The following is a 19,875-nucleotide window of genomic DNA, read 5'->3' as shown; positions in this document are numbered from 1 at the left end:
AATAATACGCTTTCTAAACATCTGACAATTTACTTGGAACACCCACACAACCTATCACAGGTTATACTGGTCAGGCAACAAAACCGACGATAGTTGACATGGTGACAGTGCCTTCAGCATCTTCAGTTATGTTTGTATCTCAACCTTTGGGTGTTCAAACCCATAGAAAAACCAGTAAGGGGGAAGTATGTTTCCGCATCTAGACAACCTGGCATATCAAGAAAGACGGGGAAGAGATCACAATTCAAGAACGCTGGGATAAATGCAACCTCTATGTAATTATCATACAAAATTAAATATTACATTCATAATGACTCATTTAGTAATGAGATAGTCACATATAATTGATCTTTAGATGGTTCTTCATATGTCTGTGATGTTAGATTTTCTAAAAAAAACAAACAAAAAGTGAAACAAATGGAAAGAAAGAAAGTTGGATTGAATAAACCCATTTGAACTTGGTACTAGAAGGTTATATCTGCAATCCAATTACAAGCCTGAACAAATACCGATGGACCAATCCGAACACATCTTTGCCATGTCCGTCTAAGTATGGTCTAGGCTAGACTTGCCAGCAATAATGGCACGGAAGCAAAATAACAACGCAGTCAGAAATCTTAAAGTAAATGTTGTCACATCGTTGTTCAGTGATGATAGTAATTTGACTGATGATCATAATACACGGCTTAATATATTTGATGATGTGTTCGGGCTCTATCTTAGTAAAACAGTGTTATTCGATCAGTTATGCATTCAAATAGCTGCAGTAGTCTTAAAAACTGAACAATTGTCAGAAAGAACGTTATGGCTGAACACAGATTGACATTTCAGAGCCATAAGGTTGTATATGTGATTGCACCCTCCTAAAAAAAACATGATTTACAAGCATCTCAGGAGTTTGATACTCTGCACTTTAGGTACCTTTAAGGTGAGAACCTTAATGGGTTATGAAATAAGAATTCACTACAAAACAGTTTTGAGATCTGGGATGTAAAAACATTGATTCTCAATATCTCAGAACTATGCTTTGCGCAGATAGAACTTAAAGTCCTAACGTCACTAAGTAATATGCACATAAAAGTACAGGATGTATTATGACCTTGGAATAACAGTAGTTTATTAGTCTCCCCTTTTGGGACAAAGCAGAATTTAACTTCAGTTTACAAACATTTTGGCCGCTAACGCAATTAATTCCAGCAACGAGGCATTATGCTGGTTATAAAAAGACATCAAAGCAAATTAAAACCAACATTAAAAATGGAATCAGCTACTTCTAAGAGAAAAGGAAGAGAGACAAAAGACTGCTCAATCCAGAAACCAGATAATCATTGGAATTCATGTTGAAAGGTGGAGAGCATTGAAAGGTTAGAAGTGTGAAGCTGAAACTGCCACCCTTCATATGGACTGGTTTTTAGTCTACTTGCTAAATTACCTGCTAACCTTAGTGTGTGTAAAGTTCAAGCTAGCTAACATGGCTACTTAGCTAGCTAGCTAAGGTCCTCTGTATTCTGACTGTTTTGTACTCAAACTAATCTAACGATAGCTGCATCATGTAGCTACACTGCATAAACTCCACAAGATGGCCAAATGCCTTTATTTCAACTAGCTAACACTAGCTATCTAGCTAAAGCTTGATATGCAGATTGTTGACATCACAATTTAGTGGGTTTGGTTTGTAGATTATAATGATAGCTAGCTGGGTGGTAAACAGCATTTCAGGCCCAGGACCACCCCAAAAAAGTGCATCAGCTTTTACATCCGGTACAGTAACATCACAGAAACATGCATTTCTCAGGGAGATACTGGTGAAGACAATCTGATTTAGAGGGAACCTGGGGCTGTACAAGTTGTGGTGCAAAGCCTAACACTGAAAGAGAGGTAAGAAATTCTATATGCATTTTTTTTTATTATGCTTCTTGATTCAATAATGATATGGTTGCTTAATCGACCAAAATAGTTAGCTATGTTTGCCTGTTCAGCACATTGCCTGCCTATATACAGCATTGATTCCTACATAGCAGTGTTGGGATTAGTTACTTGAAAAAGTTATATATTACTCGTTACATTTAACAAAAGTAACGAGTTACTTTATAATATCACTTTGTGTGGAAAATAACGCATTATATTACTTTGCATTACTTAAATGAAAGAAATCTAAATCTGCCAGAGGGAGCAATGCGAGCCATGCACACTCTACCAAACATATGCTTCTTACTAACAGAGGTTAGATCACTAGTTTCTCCTTTCATCTGTGCCGCTGCTTTCCTGCACTAGTATGCAAGTGCTGCGCTATCATGTGGGCTCCTTAATTAGCCATATACAGTACCAGTCAAAAGTTTGGACACACTTACTCATTCAAGGGTTTTTCTTTATTTTTACTATTTTCTACAGTGTAGAATAATAATGAAGGCATCAAAACTATGAAATAACACCTATGGAATCATGTAGTAACCAAAAAAGTGTTAAACAATATTTTATATTTCAGATTCTTCAAAGTAGCCACCCTTTGCCGCGATGAAAGGTTTACATACTCTTGGCATTGTCTCAACCAGCTTCACCTGGAATGCTTTTCCAAAAGTCTTGGAGTTCCCACATATGCTGAGCACTTGTTGGCTGCTTTTCCTTCATTCTGCAGTCCAACTTATCCAAAACCATCTCAACTAGTGACCATATCCCCCGTGCATCCCACAAATGCAGAGGTGTTGCTAACATTCGCGATAGCAAAATTCAATTTACAAAATAATATTAAAAAACAACAGCATTTTCGTCTTTTGAGCTTCTAGTCATGAAATCTATGCAGCCTACTCAATCACTTTTTATAGCTACTGTTTACAGGCCTCCTGGGCCATATACAGCGTTCCTCACAGAGTTCACTGAATTCCTATCAGACCTTGTAGTCATGGCAGATAATATTCACATTTTTGGTGACTTTAATATTCACATGGAAAAGTCCACAGACCCACTCCAAAAGGCATTCGGAGCCATCATCGACTCAGAGGGTTTTGTCCAACATGTCTCTGGACCTACTCACTGCCATAGTCATACTCTGGACCTAGTTTTGTCCCATGAAATAAATGTTGTGGATCTTAATGTTTTTCCTCATAATCCTGGACTATTGGACCACCATTTTATTACGTTTGCAATCGCAACAAATAATCTGCTCAGACCCGAACCAAGGATCATCAAAAGCCGTGCTATACATTCTCGGACAACCCAAAGATTCCTAGATGCCCTTTCAGACTCCCTCCACCTACCCAAGGACGTCAGAATACAAAAATCAGTTAACCACCTAGCCGAGGAACTCAATTTAAACTTGCGTAATACCCTAGATGCAGTCGCACCCCTAAAAACTAAAAACATTTGTCATAAGAAACTAGCTCCCTGGTATACAGAAAATACCCGAGCTCTGAAGCAAGCTTCCAGAAAATTGGAATGGAAATGGCGCTACACCAAACTGTCTTCCGACTAGCTTGGAAAGAAAGTACTGTGCAGTATCGAAGAGCCCTTACTGCTGCTCTATCATCCTATTTTTCCAACTAATTTGAGGAGAATAAGAACAATTGAAAATGTATTTTTGATACTGTCGCAAAGCTAACTGAAAGGCAGAATTCCCCAAGAGAGGATGGCTTTCACTTCAGCAGTGATAAATTCATGAACTTCTTTGACGAAAAGATTATGATCTTTAGAAAGGAAATTACAGACTTCTCTTTAAATCTCTGTATTCCTCCAAAGCTCAGTGTCCTGAGTCTGCACAACACTGCCAGGACTTGGGATCAAGGGAGACACTCAGGTTTTTTAATACTATATCTCTTGACATGTTGATGAAAATAATCATGGCCTCTAAACCGTCAAGCTGCATACTGGACCCTATTCCAACTAAACTACTGAAAGAGCTGCTTCCTCTGCTTGGCACTACTATGTTGAAAATAATAAACGGCTCTCTATCCATCGGATGTGTACCAAACTCACCAAAAGTGGCAGTAATAAAGCCTCTCCTGAAAAATCCAAACCTTGACCCAGAAAATATATAATAAATGACCTTTTAATGGCGTCAGGCCGAGGCTCTGCATCTGTCCTCGTGCTCCTAGATCTTAGTGCTGCTTTTGATACCGTCAATCACCACATTCTTTTGGAGAGATTGGAAACCCAAATTGGTCAACACGGACAAGTTCTGGCCTGGTTTAGATCTTATCTATCAGAAAGATATCAGTTTGTCTCTGTGGATTGTTTGTCCTCTGACAAATCAACTGTACATTTCGGTGTTCCTCAAGGCTACGTTTTACGAACACTATTGTTTTCACTATATATTTTACCTCTTGGTGATGTCATTTGGAAACAAAATGTTAACTTTCAGTGCTATGCATACGGCACACAGCTGTACATTTTGATGAAACATGGTGAAGCCCCAAAATCCCCACTACCTGGAAGCCTGTGTTTTGGACATAAGGAAGTGGATGGCGGCAAATGTTCTACTTTTAAACTCGGACAAAACAGAGATGCTAGTTCTAGGTCCCAAGAAACAAAGAGATCTTCTGTTGAATCTGACAATTAATCTTGATGGTTGTTCAGTTGTCTCAAATAAAACTGTGAAGGACCTCAGCGTTCCTCTGAACCCTGATATCTCTCTTGACAAACATATCAAGACTGTTCCAAGGACAGATTTTTTCCATTTATATAACATTGCAAAAATCAAAAACTTTCTGTCCAAAAATGATGCAGAAAAATTAACAATTTGTTTTATTTTGTTATGTAGAACAGGAGTACTTTGGCCATTTCTTATTCACTCTTCCAACTTTTCAAAAGGATGCCCAATGTAATGTTTATCCGGACTCTGGATCAGTCAGGATTGGAGTAGCCTTTTACTATTTTTTTTCCTCTTTTGTGGTCGAGCTGATTCAGATCCAAGAACCGAGGATGATGCTTCTTTCTGCTCAGGGCTAGACCCCCATGTTTTCTTTCAAAGTGAAAAAAACAACAGCAGAACTGGGGTTGCCCACAGTCTGCGAATTTCAGCTTTAAAGGGCGTCACCAGGGAAGGCATCTGTTAAGACTCTGTTTGGTCGGGTGCTTTTATGTCTCCAAACTCCTCGAACTTACGAGTGCATAGCAGTGTTTCCACTTGTTTTGCAATGCCTCAGCCAGAAATGTCAAGGCTCTCCAATAGCGAACTGCCATATTTGGGCCAGCGCAAAATACATAATCAGAATGGTTCTTAATTCAGGGACCAGACATATTGTGGAAGTAATTTAGTGCTAGTTTACCCAAGTGTTTGGGGTAAGCAGCTTGTGTTCAGGTGCGAACACTTATTGTAGTCGAGTCTTACCTGCCCTTGGTGTGCCCATTCCAACACTGGTCATCATCGGTGGCATTCCCTGCTGTCAACCTGTGTGGCTTGCAGATGTCCTCAGGCAGGTTGGACCAGAACTTCTTGAACAGCTTCAGTTTCTCCTTGATGTCAATCAACTGAGCATGTGAAAGAATGAGAGGTAGATTTAACATCACACTGACTTGAGGATGATGTTACGCAAACTCATCAGGGAGGGAGGGGTACATCATATTGGGATAAAGACTGCAGTGTACACTTGCTACTTTATCATCCCATGGAACACATATATTGCAGCTAAAATAATGGTACAATTGTCAGTGTACATTCTGAGAGGATACATGTTTAAAAATGCATTTCACCCAGAGCTCAAGGAGACAAATAACATGTGCCCTATAAAGAACTGATAAAGGCTAATGTTGAGAAAAGCTTAGTCCAGACCAGAGATACAGAATATTGTATCTCTCTCTATGGTCCAGCCCAGCACCCCACAGAGTCATCCTCAGACACATGTATATAACAACCACAACATGCTTAGTGACTTGCACCATAAACTTTGAGGGTCCTTCTAAACCACTCAAGGCAATAGAACGGCAGGACCTCAGCCATTTCACCAGCTGTCATCATTGGCAGCTCTATGGTGAGAAACATCTCGGTTCCGGGGCAAAAACCCTGTGCTACCCTGGAGCATGAGTACAGGAAATTACAAGGCATCTTCCTACCGTTTTACGACTGCTGCGGGGGGCTGGCGCTGGCGCAGTCCATGTGGGGTCAAACGGCATTAGGAGGACTAGCTCAGAACTGCTGAAAATGTTTTTTAAAGAACTGATTCTAGCTCTGAAAGATTCCAAAAAGCGGCCAATTATTTCAGGCCAGGTACCATCGCTGGGTCACGGCTGTGAAAGATTCAGCAGGCTACTGGCATTACACAGCTGGCTAAAAGGTTACTGGCATTACGCAGCTGGCTAAAAGGCTACTGTAGCTCTGTTGGTGTAGCTTTTATAGATAACTTTGTCACCCTTTGGAAACGGAGTCCATCCAAATCATCTTGGCTCATGTCCGTATATTTCAAGGCTGCGTTGAGACAATGAGTAATCTGTGACCCAAGCCCTGCTCAGATAATCCCTAACATTGTGCCGTTGATTAGTCGTAGCGCTGCTGCAAATGTACATTGTCCCAGGGGTGTTGTCAGTCATATTGTAAGTAACCTAATGTATGTCCCTCCAACTCCCCTGAATGCTTATGTCAATCCTACAGCTATTGTCAGCAGTAATCAATCACCTACGAACCTGAGATATACTGTTAGCACTGAGGTGGTTTGCCCTTGTAGGAAGTCCACTGTCAGTCAGCTCAAACATAAATATCACTGTCATGTCTACCTCTGATAAGCCTCACAGTAAAGCAATAAAAACAATCAAGAATCGCAGAAAAGAGCTAAAAGTAGCCCACATTAACATATGTAGCCTTTAATTTACAATCTGCAGAAACTATGAGAATAGAAAGGTTCAGAACATTTGTGAAACAGCACAGTTAAAAATATATGGCAAATACAAAATCAAAACTGGATGGTATTCAGGGATAGATGGAAGGGGTTGAGTGGAGCTGAAGGATGGGACTAAAAACAACAAGATAACTAATGTAAAATATACTGCGTCCGTAAAATGTATATAAGTTCAGAATTTATGTGAATCGGCACAGTAAAGAATATATGGCAAATAGAAATCAAATCTGGATGGTCTTCAGAGATGGGATTAAAAACATGCAAACGATAACTATTGTGAAATGGGGGGGGGGATAAAAATATATATATGGGGGTTGGAAATGATGCAGACAATTACATTGATGAAAGCTAATCTATCCACAATATTAAAGCTGATCTACCCACTAAAAAAACACAGAAACATATGTAGCCTAAAAAACAAGGACCATGAAATCGATAACTTGCTAATAACAGATAACATCATTCATCACAAAGCCCACTGATACTGCCAACTACTTGAATTATTTTTTTCCTTGGCAAGATTAGCAAATTTAGGCATGACAACAAATTCTGAACCTACACATCCATGCATAACTGACCAAATTATGAAAGACAAACATTGTAATTTTGAATTCCGTAAAGTGAGTGTGGAAGAGGTGAACAAATTGTTGTCTATCAACAATGACAAGCCACCGGGGTCTGACAATCTGGATGGAACATTACTGAGAATGATAGTGGATGATATTGTCACTCCCATTTGCCATCTCTTCAATCTTAGCCTAATGGACAGTGTGTGCACTCAGGCCTGGAGGGAAGCAAAAGTAATTCCGCTACCCAAGAATAGCAAAGCACCTTTTACTGCCTCAAACAGCTGACCAATTAGCCTGTTACCAACCCTTGTAAAAAAAGTAAACTTTTGTGTTTGACCAGATACAATGCTATTTCACAGTAAACCAATTAACAAAAGATTTTCAGCATGCTTATAGGGAAGGGCATTTAAGATGTAACCACTTACACAAATGGCTGATAATTGGCTGAGGTAAATAATAAAAAGATTGTTTTGTTAGAGTTCAGTGCAGCTTTTGACATTATTGATCATAATCTGCTGCTAGAAAAACATATGTGTTATGGCTTTACATCCCCTACTCTACTGTGGACCAAGAGTTACCTGTCTAACAGAACACTAGGTGTGTTCTTTAATGGAAGCCTCTCCAACATTGTCCAGATAGGGTCAGGAATTCCCCAGGGCAGCTGTCTAGGCCCCTTACTTTTTTCAATCTCTTCTAATGACCTACCACTGTCTCGGAGTAAAGCCTGTGTGTCTATGTATGCTGATGACTCAACACTGTACACGTAAGCTACCACAGCAAGTGAAATCACTGCAGTCAGTTTCAGAATGGGTGGCAAGAAATGAGTTAGTCCTAAATATTTCTAAAACTAAAAGCATTGTATTTGGGACAAATCATTCACTACACCCGAATTATGTGGAAATTGAACAAGTTGAGGAGACTAAACTGCTTGGTGTAACCCTGAATAGTAAACTGTTGTGGTCAAAACATACTGATGCAAAGGTAGCTAAGATGGGGAGAGGTCTGTCTGTGATAAAGCGCTGCTACAGCATGCCTTCTTGACATTGCTATCAAACAACAAGTCCTACAGGCCCTAGTTTTGTGGCACCTGGACTTACTGTCCTGTCCTATGGTCAGGTGTCACAAAGAGGGACATACGCAAATTACAATTGGCCAAGAACAGAGCAGCACGACTGGCCCTTAAATGTACACGGAGATCCAACATGAATAACATGCATGTCAATCTCCCCTGGCTCACTTTATCACATTATTTGTGAGAGGTATTGACGTGTTGAATGCACCGAGCTGTCTGTTTAGGCGACTAGCACACATGCTCAGACACCCATGCATACCCCCACAAAATATGCCGCCAAGGCCAATACACAGTACTACATAGAGCCATGACAACATGGAACATTATTCCATATCACGTAACTCAGGAAGGCAGTAAAGTCAGATATTTTTTTTAAATAAAACTACACCTTGTGGAACAGCATGGACTGTGAAGAGACACACACAGGCACAGACCCACGCGCACACACACACACGCTAACACACGCACTCTATACACACGCACATTTGGATTTTGTATTGTAAATATGTTGTAGTAATGTGTAGGGAAGTGTAATGTTTTAACTCCGATGTAAATTGCCTTAAAATGGCTGGACCCCAGGAAGAATAGCTGCTGCCTTTGCACAAACCAATTGGGGATCCATAATAAATCCCAGGAAGAGTTGCTGCTGCCTTGGCAAGAACTAACAGGGATCTATAATAAATACAAATAGCTGGATGTTGTTTTTAAATGTTTGGATTTACGTGTTTCACAAAAGCTGAAGGGAAACCTGATAACATCAGGGTGTTCCCATTATCTGTCTGCAGGTTAAATTGTAGTGAACCTGTAGTTGAACATGAAAAGGTGCAGAACTTACAGTGGGGTCGCCGCCACTGCTTTTGAGGTGTTCATCCTGTCACACGGATGCCAAAGCACTTTAGCAGCTCTGATACTGCTGCCCAGAGGGGTCAGGACTCCACTCAGAGCACTAACATCACTGGCCATATTTAACTACACCACACAACTGACTGCATCAGGATAGCACACTTCTGGTTACGACATGATGCCATGTGTGTTATTTCATAGTTTTGATGTCTTCACTATTATTCTGCAATGTAGAAAATAGTAAAAAAAAAAAAAAAAGATAAAGGCTTGAATGAGTAGTTGATCTAAAACGTTTAGTGTTTATATATCTGCGTCATTGTATGTTACAAAGGAGAGGTAAACATCGATCTCATGTGATCCCAATTGAAACAAAAAACAGAGATTACATTGACATACCACTGACTCCTCCCCCATATTAAGTGGACCACGATTCCCTTGTGACAGATGATCTGAGGAACTGAACGGGGCTGTGTTGGTGAGGGCCTGTGTGGCGAGGGGCTGTGTTGGTGAGGGCCTGTGTGGCGAGGGGCTGTGTTGGTGAGGGGGCTGTGTGGGTGGCTGGATGGTGTAAAGAGGAGATAAGAGATTAATTTTGTCCAGTCTGTATTACAGAGCTTTGACAATAAATGAGGGCTTTAGCTTTATGTTCTGTAAAACAAAAGCAATTAATGTGTTTAATGGGAGTTTAATGGCATAGACATGAAAATATGACAAGGCTCCAGATTTAACTGGCTTTTAGAGTAGTTAGATATTCTTATTGATTTAGGGGGTGATATAGTCACACAATTCAGTTTCATAACAAAATAACTGAATACATTAAGTATGTATTTATTTTATATAAATGTAAAGAGATTGCAATGTCGTATCTGTCCCATTATAGCGTCTGGGAGCATACGGGCAGTGACATTGAGGCCATCTCCATTTTGAAGTAGTCCATGTTCTTCTTCTATTACTACTTGGAGTTGGTAAACAAACTGTAAGGGTGTGCAGTATACTGCCATCTAGAGAGTGTTGTTGGAACAGGTATAAAGCCATTGTTGGCTATTTACTACCACCTGCAGTTATGGAATGTTTGCTCACGAGTATAATTCATTGGCTGACTCTGCTGATAACCGAGATGGGATTATGTAATCCTTCCTTAAACCATAGGAAGTCCCACCAAGTTGACTACTTCAAAATGGTAAAACTGGCTTTTGGGCACTAGAGTACTCTATGCATCTCTATGATTTATTGATAGCCCTCATTCTAGGAACATTTCAATATATAACTGATATTCCTACAGAGCGAACAAAGACCATCTCCAGAGAGAGAAAATGTCCTTTTATACCATCTAAATGGAATTTGACTTTTATTTTCTACCTCACCTTCAAATAATTCAGCACACCCAAGGAGTGAGAATAAATAAAGAGGAAGGGAGAGTGTGCTTTTTCACAAGTAGACCAGATGCAATTTACTTCTATAAGCTGTTTTTGGCTATCTGAGTCAGTCTCCATCTTTATTCTGCATTCCCTATGAATAAATAAAATGGTATGAGGACTGCATCAATAAGCTGATACAGGCAGGCTGGCGATATGACCACTAGATGGCAGTCCATCTCTGAGAAATTGAAGGTGTGTGTGTGGCAGTGTTTCCCAAAACTCGGTCCTCGGGACCCCAAGGGGTGGACGTTTAGTTTTTTTACAATAACACTACACAGCTGATTGAAATAATGAACTAGTCATCAAGCTTAATGCAGACAGTATTAAGCAAAAAACAAAATGTGCACCCCTTGGGTCCCGAGGACCGAGTTTGGGAAATGCTGGTGTGTGTGAGTGTTAGAGAGTGAGACCATCTAAACCTAACATACTGTACCAGACATTATATATTACTGTATACACACATGCACACACATAAACACAGGTACGCGCACACACACACACAAACAAACAAATAATCAATTTTAAAAAGTATGGATTATGCAAATGGTATTCATAGTTAATACTCATGCAGAAAAAGAAACAAGACCACACTTTAAACTGTTCTGCCTCTTGCCCTGTTAATATGCCATGGGAATTGGAGTATCTGGACCAGCAAGTGATAAAGCATATGTAACCAATTTGTATTATGGCAAAAATATCTTTAGGTAAAATGCAGAGATACATAAAGATCCTCAGCATGTAAAGTAGAGCACATCATCTCAGCTCTCCATAGCGCCACAAACACTGGGGAGGAAGTTTGTATTCTCTAGTGTATGCAAAGAAAGTGGAGGCTGAGAAGCACTGACTGACAGGTACAGTATGTGCAGGTTGTCAATGAGGAGGGAATATTGAGAAGAGATAGAGAGAGAACGAGAGAGACTGTGATCGAGAGAGAGACAGAGAGACAGAAAGACAGAGAAAGACAGAGAAACTAAGATTATGTTCACAGTAGGAGATATTCCCATTCAAATCAAAAGCGTACAAACTAACATGGCAAACATCCTAGAAGCATCAGGTTGTTGAAATAGATGAAAATACCCCTTGGGAAATTAACACTTTCTGTCTTCTCTAACATCCACCACCGACAAATGTGTAGCCACAGGACATTAAAGGCGTGATTATTAAAACTGGTCCTCTGATTAGGATTGAGAAGTGATCACAGTGAAGACAGACTTATGTTTATCTACTCATTTCCTTTTATTTGCCACTTTTATGAGCACAATTACATGTTGCACTACAAAAAACGGAAAATGTGCCATTATATATGAGCTGGGTGTTAAATGGATAGCTGGCAGCATTCCCTGTCGAGGAAATAAATACAGTGCAAATCGCAGGTTGACATTTATTGTCATGAAACTTGCCCTGGAGGCAGAGCTGACTGATTTCCACTTGATGGGCCGGCTGCAGACTCAAAATTGGCTATACTGTAAAAATTCATGATATTTAAAAAAATATTTAAAAAAGTATAGCTTTTTCGTCTTAATTTAAGGTTAGGTTTAGGCATTAGGATTAGCAGTGTGGTTAAGGTTAGGGTTAAGGTTAAAATCACATTTTATGGCTTTGTGGCTGTGCTAGCTAGAGACCACTCTGCAGAGCTGCGTCTAGAACAACATTCATGATGAAAAACGCTAACCTGTGTACAAATCACTGTAGACTTCATTTGCCAACCTACAGTCTGATTTATGGTGGTAATAATGTCCAGGGTATTTAATAAAGAATATATCATAACAGTCATCAAGAGAGTACTGTTACTGTTCAGAGTTTCTGTATTTTACTAGCTAATCTCACTGTGGGGTCTTTTTTTAGGTAAAAGAAAACCCAGGACTACCCTATCAAAGAGCCTGGGCTTGTCTCTCTGCTTCTGAACTAATATGTACATTCTGTTTAACGCATCATGCCATCTATAATCCACCGCTCTTCAAAGCACAGAGCAGTCCTTTAAGCCAATGACAGAATATTTAGAATACCTCCAGAGGACACATGCGTGCTGATTGCACCGACATGCAGGGATGGCCACAGAACCTGACAAACAGGGAACAACTTCATTGGGAAATGTGAAAGTGTTTCAGGATTGCTGGGTACCGAGGCTTTCTGAATTTCAAATGACATTTCAGGTATCACTTGTTTGTATTCATATAGTGAAATAGCATACCGTTGCCACCAAGCTTTTCACATAAAGGTCATGTTAAAAAAGGAAAGTGTTATGGTTTGGACAGAATAATGTGCGAAAACATTGAAGATGAAACATGAAATTAAACAGAGAAGATCAAATGCTGCAGCAGAGTCCAGCCTTGTCTGCTGCCTACTCTCCCTCCCTGTCCTGAGTCATACATCTCTCTCTCTACAATTCTCTCTTCCACTCCCTCTCCCTGCAGCTGTCTGCAGGCAGATTACCAGTGGGAAACCAGCAGGTCTAACTAATGGATGTAAACAGCAGTACTGGGGATTAATCCAGCTGTAAACATGATTAAAAAGGAGGCTGTAATGTGCTAATGTTGGCTGTAAATAACATACACACTACCTGTCATCCAGGGACATGACTTTACTTTTAAACTCAACTAAAGTGCCTTCAAAATTCAAAGCAGTGTGTTCCAAATCAAACATGTCGTACAGACTCTATTTTCTCATTGTGGGAAATAATTGGGCGGACAGAATACTTACAGATGATTATCACTACCTAGGCTACAACGGTAAAAAAATAAAATGTAAACTTCGAATATCTGTGTGTATTGATAAAAATGACACCTGCCTTATCACTCTTCTGTCACCTCTGTTGGGGGTGTTCAGATGCCCTTGCCGCCAGATCTAAATCTGACGTTTCACCGGCTCCGAAGCCAAAGTCCCCCTCCTCCCCTGGCTGCTGTACAATGCTGCCAGGCCTCATAACCAATCTCTAAACTGTCTACTGGATGAAGAAAGACCAAGGGGACTAAACTACATGACCAAATGTCAATGTCCACTGGCTGTCAGACTGCTGAGGTCAGATGTGTTAAAAGGGGTCATGCCCTCAAGTGATTCAGCGCTGCGTTAATTAAACATATTTTCGTTCCAATTTTCTCATCTCTAAACCCTTAGTGTCTTTAATGTCACTTACAAAGTCCACATTGATGATAAATCAGCTGTTAATTATGGGTTTTCTAAATGAATAACAAAGGATGTCATCAACTGCGTATAAAAGCTATCGTTCAGTCACAACACTGCTAGTAAATGAGTCTAATCATAGCCTGTACAGAAGGTCTGGCCGCAGAAACAACAAGGGGCAGAGAACTCCATGATCAAATTATTTTCCATGGCAACAGTCGCTACTGTCTGCATTTAAATAGGTTTTCATTTTAAATGCTGTATTCTAGCTGCATCTCAATTACAGTACAGAGATGACGGAGTCTGCTCTCTCTGCACCTGCTATACACATAGTCTCTGACTATGACCAACACTGAGATGGAATGGTTGCCCCCCTGACACACATATCTCTGTCCACAGCTAAATTAATATTTCAGCTTGCTCATCAGACTCTACGCTACTGCATTGGGCAACACTGCTGGTTCTATCTACCAGTAGAGACTGATTCAAGCCTGGGATAAGGGCTGAATTAGACAGCCCTGCCCTTTGACAAGGTTGCTAAAATATATATTACAGTACCTGTTACAGTACCGTATTCAACAAAAGTGAAATCTAAACAATCTTAGAAAACCATACCTATGCTTTTGAAGACTGCAGATGTCCTTGTCCCCTGTTCCCTAGTCATTCTCCATTCTCCGCCTCCAGTGTTAGAGAATGGTGGCGGTGCTGTGAGGCCCTGTGGGTGTGTGTCCCTCGACACGGCTATTTAATCACTGGTGTCTATCACCTCATAAACCCTTCCTCCTGGGCCTGGGTATCCTCATAAACAGCACAGCTTCTCAACCACGACACACCATCTGTTCCCAAACCCACTCTGCATATTAAAAATCTAGAACAAAAATAATATTGGCACCCCAAAAAATACACATACTGAGTAAATGACCTCTGTGATTGTGTTTTGAACAAGACTTTCCACAATAAGAGAGAGAGTGTGTGTGTGTGTGTGTGTGTGTCCTTGAAGGAGAACTGCTGTATCTGACAGGTGACAGGGTTCACTGCTTAGAGCAGGCAGTGGATGTGTGGGGCTCATTTCACCCTAATCAATAACAATCAACAGAGGGCAAATATAAACATGTTTCCCCTCTGTGACCCCTAAAATAGAACAAACAGCTGTTTATGCTTCCAGGTTATGCAGAGACAGGATGGATACACCTGAACAGTTCTTCAATCCTACTCGAGTCAGGAAATGACACGGTCACTCTTTACAGTAACTTCAAAGGGTCGTTTGTATCATAAAACTATAGCCTACTGCAGTACACTCACTTGCAAGAAACAAAATGAAACTTCCAAATCACAAAAAAACTGATGCCATTGGCAAACGGCCATCCATTATTGTAAAGAGAATATCTTGGTGAGTAATATCATAACTGTATTTCGGGAAACAATAGGGAGAAAGTTAGCTGTCATCCGCAGCATTCTGAACTTGTCGCATTGTATCAGCAGTACTCTGAAATTGGATTTGAATAAAGTGCTTCAATCAATGCCAAACTGTGGCGAATTTGTGGTACTCTGGTATACTGTTTTCCAATGGCTACAAGATAAAAGCATTTGGAAGCCATTGACTATTTATCCATGCTGCAATAGGTGGAGGCCTATCATCCTGCAGCTCCAGCCCTCTAGCTCCTGCCACACCCCCACAATTCAGTCTCAGCAGCCCAAGTCCTACCCCCCGGCTCCAGCCATGAACCCAGCTGCCCTAAATCCGAGTAGCCCCAGCCCTATGCAGCCTCAGCCCTATGCTGTCTCAACCCTATGCAGCCTCAACCCTATGCAGCCTCAGCCCTATGCAGCCTCAGCCCTATGCAGCCTCAGCCCTATGCAGCCTCAGCCCTATGCAGCCTCAGCCCTATGCAGCCCCATGCAGCCTCAGCCCCATGCAGCCTCAGCCCTATGCAGCCCCAGCCCTATGCAGCCCCATGCAGCCTCAGCCCCATGCAGCCCCATGCAGCCTCAGCCCCATGCAGCCCTATGCAGCCTCAGCCCTATGCAGCCCCATGCAACCTCAGCCCCATGCAGCCCCATGCAGCCTCAGCCCTATGCAGCCCCAGCCCTATACAGCCCCACCCCCATGCAGCCTCAGCCCTACGCAGCCTCAGCCCTATGCAGCCCCAGCCCTATGCAGCCCCAGCCCTATGCAGCCCCATGCAGCCCCAGCCCTATGCAGCCCCAGCCCTATGCAGCCCCATGCAGCCTCAGCCCCATGCAGCCCCAGCCCTATGCAGCCCTATGCAGCCTCAGCCCTATGCAGCCTCAGCCCTATGCAGCCCTATGCAGCCTCAGCCCTATGCAGCCTCAGCCCTATGCAGCTTCAGCCCCATGCAGCCTCAGCCCTATGCAGCCTCAGCCTTATGCAGCCTCAGCCCTATGCAGCCCCAGCCACCCTGCCTCGGTTCCCTAGAGTCCTGATTACGTCTCTGGATTAAATCTGCCACGAGCGGAAGGCTATGATTTAACACAGAGATCCCAGCATGGGGGTGGTGTGTCCCGCCTGTGTATCATTCCAATACCTAAGAGTGATGGCACCATGCGTCTGTGACAGCCCCGTCTTTGTGACTGTTATTACAATGCTTCCCGGCAGCAGCACATACTTGACGTGAGGGCGAGAGTCTTATTGTCATTCAAATGGACCTATTATTTTGAGGTTGATTTGATTTAACTTTGGAACTGTGGGGGAAAAAAATGAAGCAGGATGTTTCTCAGTGTTACGGTTGAGAGGATAAAACAGAGACAAGCAAGGCTACAGAACAATGGACATGAAAACTGTGTTACCACTCACAAGGTCTCCACATACTGTATATCAACTCTTGGGAATGTGCAATCCTCCAGTTTCGTCAAGGGGATAGCACCCGTAGAGCAACGGTGAAACAACAACTCATATCTACAGAATAACGGCGATCGACTTTGACCATGATCCAGTGCCTCTTCAATTACAGTAGAAGAAACAAACAGTACAGTTATGACTGGTGTCAGGTGTTATTTATGGTGACAATAAACTGCTGTTTTGATTACATTTCCAAATATATATTGAATTGTGGCGTTTATTTCTAAAATACCTTGAGGAGTTTTTACTCTATTCAACACGTCAGTATACTTGCATGAGATAAATCCTTTAAACATCATTTCATGTTGCTGTGTTTCCATCTTGTTACTTCTCTAGATCCTGAAATAGCTGTGATAGTGCCGTTTCAGGGGACGCATAATTACCTGTTAATGGCTTCTCTCTCAAAGGGATCATTTGCTCAAGTTCCATCAAAGACAAATCAGCCTTCTCTCTCTGAGGGATAATTTGTTCAAGTGCCATCACAGACAAATCAGGCCGCTTCTTTCTCATCTCTAAACCTTCACGGATAGATAATAACGCTGAGAGGACAGGACAAGACCAAATGCATACTGCCTGAAGAAACCAATGCTTTACAAGGTAGTGTGTTATAGTGTACCATGTTCAACTAATGAAAGAAATACAGTATGTTTGTGCTCTGAAAATATAGCACCAAACCTACTGTATTAACATACAGTATGTCACTGTGCAGTAAACGTTGCTCTGTCCACTCTGTGTAAAGTACCCACGTTGTTCATCCCTCTTGCTTGCAGGTTCCAGGGGGAGTGTATTAACAAAGGGGGGCGAACAGGAACCAACAACCAAGTGACTTCTTTCAATTAGTTGCTGTTATCACAGCTATTTTACCCACAGTCAAATTGACCCAGCATGCCGTATTCAGAGTAGCCCCATTATACATATCCTGCCGAATACCCTGGGCTCAGTCCCTGAGCGACTAGGCAGTTAGGCAATATACTTTATCATGGTGCACTCCATTTATCAAACAGGGATCCCTTGGGGAGGTAAAATGACAGAATATTGATGAAATGGTTGTAAGTTTGTGGAAGAGATTTGCCCTAGGCTAGGACTGGAGAAGTAGTTAAGCGAGAGGAGATGATTAAAGGGAAACTCGGAGCAATCACGGGCCGTCCCTTCCCCGGCTGGGCCGTCCCTCCTCCGGCTGGGCCGTCCCTCCTCCGGCTGGGCCGTCCCTACCCCGGCTGGGCCGTCCCTTCCCCGGCTGGGCCGTCCCTCCCCCGGCTGGGCCGTCCCTCCTCCGGCTGGGCCGTCCCTCCCCCGGCTGGGCCGTCCCTCCCCCGGCTGGGCTGTCCCTCCCCCGGCTGGGCCCGACTCCCCCGGCTGGGCCGTCCCTCCCCCGGCTGGGCCGTCCCTCCCCCGGCTGGGCCGTCACTCCCCCGGCTGGGCCGTCACTCCCCCGGCTGGGCCTTAACTCCCCCGGCTGGGCCGTCCCTCCCCCGGTTGGGCCGTCCCTCCCCCGGCTGGGCCGTCCCTCCCCCGGCTGGGCCGTCCCTCCCCCGGCTGGGCCGCCCCTCCCCCGGCTGGGCCGTCCCTCCCCCGGCTGGGCCCGACTCCCCCGGCTGGGCCGTCCCTCCCACGGCTGGGCCCGACTCCCCCGGTTGGGCCGTCCCTCCCCCGGTTGGGCCGTCCCTCCCCCGACTGGGCCGTTACCTCCCCCGGCTGGGCCGTCCCTCCCCCGGCTGGGCCGTCACTCCCCCGGCTGGGCCGTCACTCCCCCGGCTGGGCCGTCACTCCCCCGGCTGGGCCGTCACTCCCCCGGCTGGGCCGTCCCTCCCCCGGCTGGGCCGTCACTCCCCCGGCTGGGCCGTCACTCCCCCGGCTGGGCCGTCCCTCCCCCGGCTGGGCCGTCACTCCCCCGGCTGGGCCGTCACTCCCCCGGCTGGGCCTTAACTCCCCCGGCTGGGCCGTCCCTCCCCCGGCTGGGCCGTCCCTCCCCCGGCTGGGCCGTCCCTCCCCCGGCTGGGCCGTCCCTCCCCCGGCTGGGCCCGACTCCCCCGGCTGGGCCGTCCCTCCCCCGGCTGGGCTCGACTCCCCCGACTGGGCCGTCCCTCCCCCGGCTGGGCCGTCCCTCCCCCGGCTGGGCCGTCCCTCCCCCGGCTGGGCCGTCCCTCCCCCGGCTGGGCCGTTACTCCCCCGGCTGGGCCGTCACTCCCCCGGCTGGGCCGTTACTCCCCCGGCTGGGCCGTACCTCCCCCGGCAACACCATTAGTTAAGATGAAGGAATGATCCACAGATGGAGATCCAGCTAACAGGAGACCAGGAGGAACTTGGTGTGAAGATGCACCAAAATGAATCATGCCAATCTGTTCCGCCAAGTATTACATTAAATATCTGCATATTAATAGCCATATTTATTTTTCAAATTACATGCAGTTAGTTTCAAGTTATGTGCAGAGGTTATTGGTACTGTCCAATTCAGGGCCCCCTGAGTGGCACAGCGGTCTAAGGCTCTGCATCGAAGTGCTAGAGGCGTCACTACAGACCCTGGTTCGATTCCAGGCTGTATCACAACCGGCTGTGATTGGGAGGCCCATAGGGCGGCGCACAATTAACCCAGAGTTGTCCGGGTCAGGGTTTGGCCGGGGTAGGCCAACTTGTGTTTGTGGTAGGTGGGTGGTAGTGGTGGTAGTGGTATGTTTGTCTGGAGATGGGAAGGAATGTGTTATTTGGAAACACTCCTATGAGAACATAACTGTTCACATCTCCAAACAGAGTGGCATCCTGACATGGTTGTGGAGCCATGGCTGTTCAGCTGTTCACGTCTCCAAACAGAGTGGCATCCTGACATGGTTGTGGAGCCATGGCTGTTCAGCTGTTCACATCTCCAAGCAGAGTGGCATCCTGACATGGTTGTGGAGCCATGGCTGTTCACATCTTCAAACAGAGTGGCATCCTGACATGGTTGTGGAGCCATGGCTGTTCACATCTCCAAACAGAGTGGCATCCTGACATGGTTGTGGAGCCATGGCTGTTCAGCTGTTCACGTCTCCAAACAGAGTGGCATCCTGACATGGTTGTGGAGCCATGGCTGCCCAGCTGTTCACATCTCAAAGCAGAGTGGCATCCTGACATGGTTGTGGAGCCATGGCTGTTCAGCTGTTCACATCTCCAAGCAGAGTGGCATCCTGACATG

At 44.1% G+C, this 19,875-nt stretch overlaps 1 protein-coding gene across 2 annotated transcripts in view; it reads right to left on the bottom strand.

The window, feature by feature from the left end:
• LOC110501901 (glypican-6) overlaps positions 1 to 19,875 on the bottom strand; it is a 153,284-nt gene that overhangs the window by 5,776 nt on the left and 127,633 nt on the right. For both annotated transcript variants that reach the window (XM_036959353.1, XM_036959354.1), the window contains one exon: positions 5,324 to 5,463. In XM_036959353.1, the coding sequence (XP_036815248.1) occupies positions 5,324 to 5,463 (140 nt within the window). The remainder of the gene's footprint in view (positions 1 to 5,323; positions 5,464 to 19,875) is intronic.

This window comes from Oncorhynchus mykiss, chromosome 22 (assembly GCF_013265735.2).
Source record: "Oncorhynchus mykiss isolate Arlee chromosome 22, USDA_OmykA_1.1, whole genome shotgun sequence".
Taxonomy (NCBI): domain Eukaryota; kingdom Metazoa; phylum Chordata; class Actinopteri; order Salmoniformes; family Salmonidae; genus Oncorhynchus; species Oncorhynchus mykiss.
This window is presented reverse-complemented; position numbering and strand designations above follow the sequence as displayed.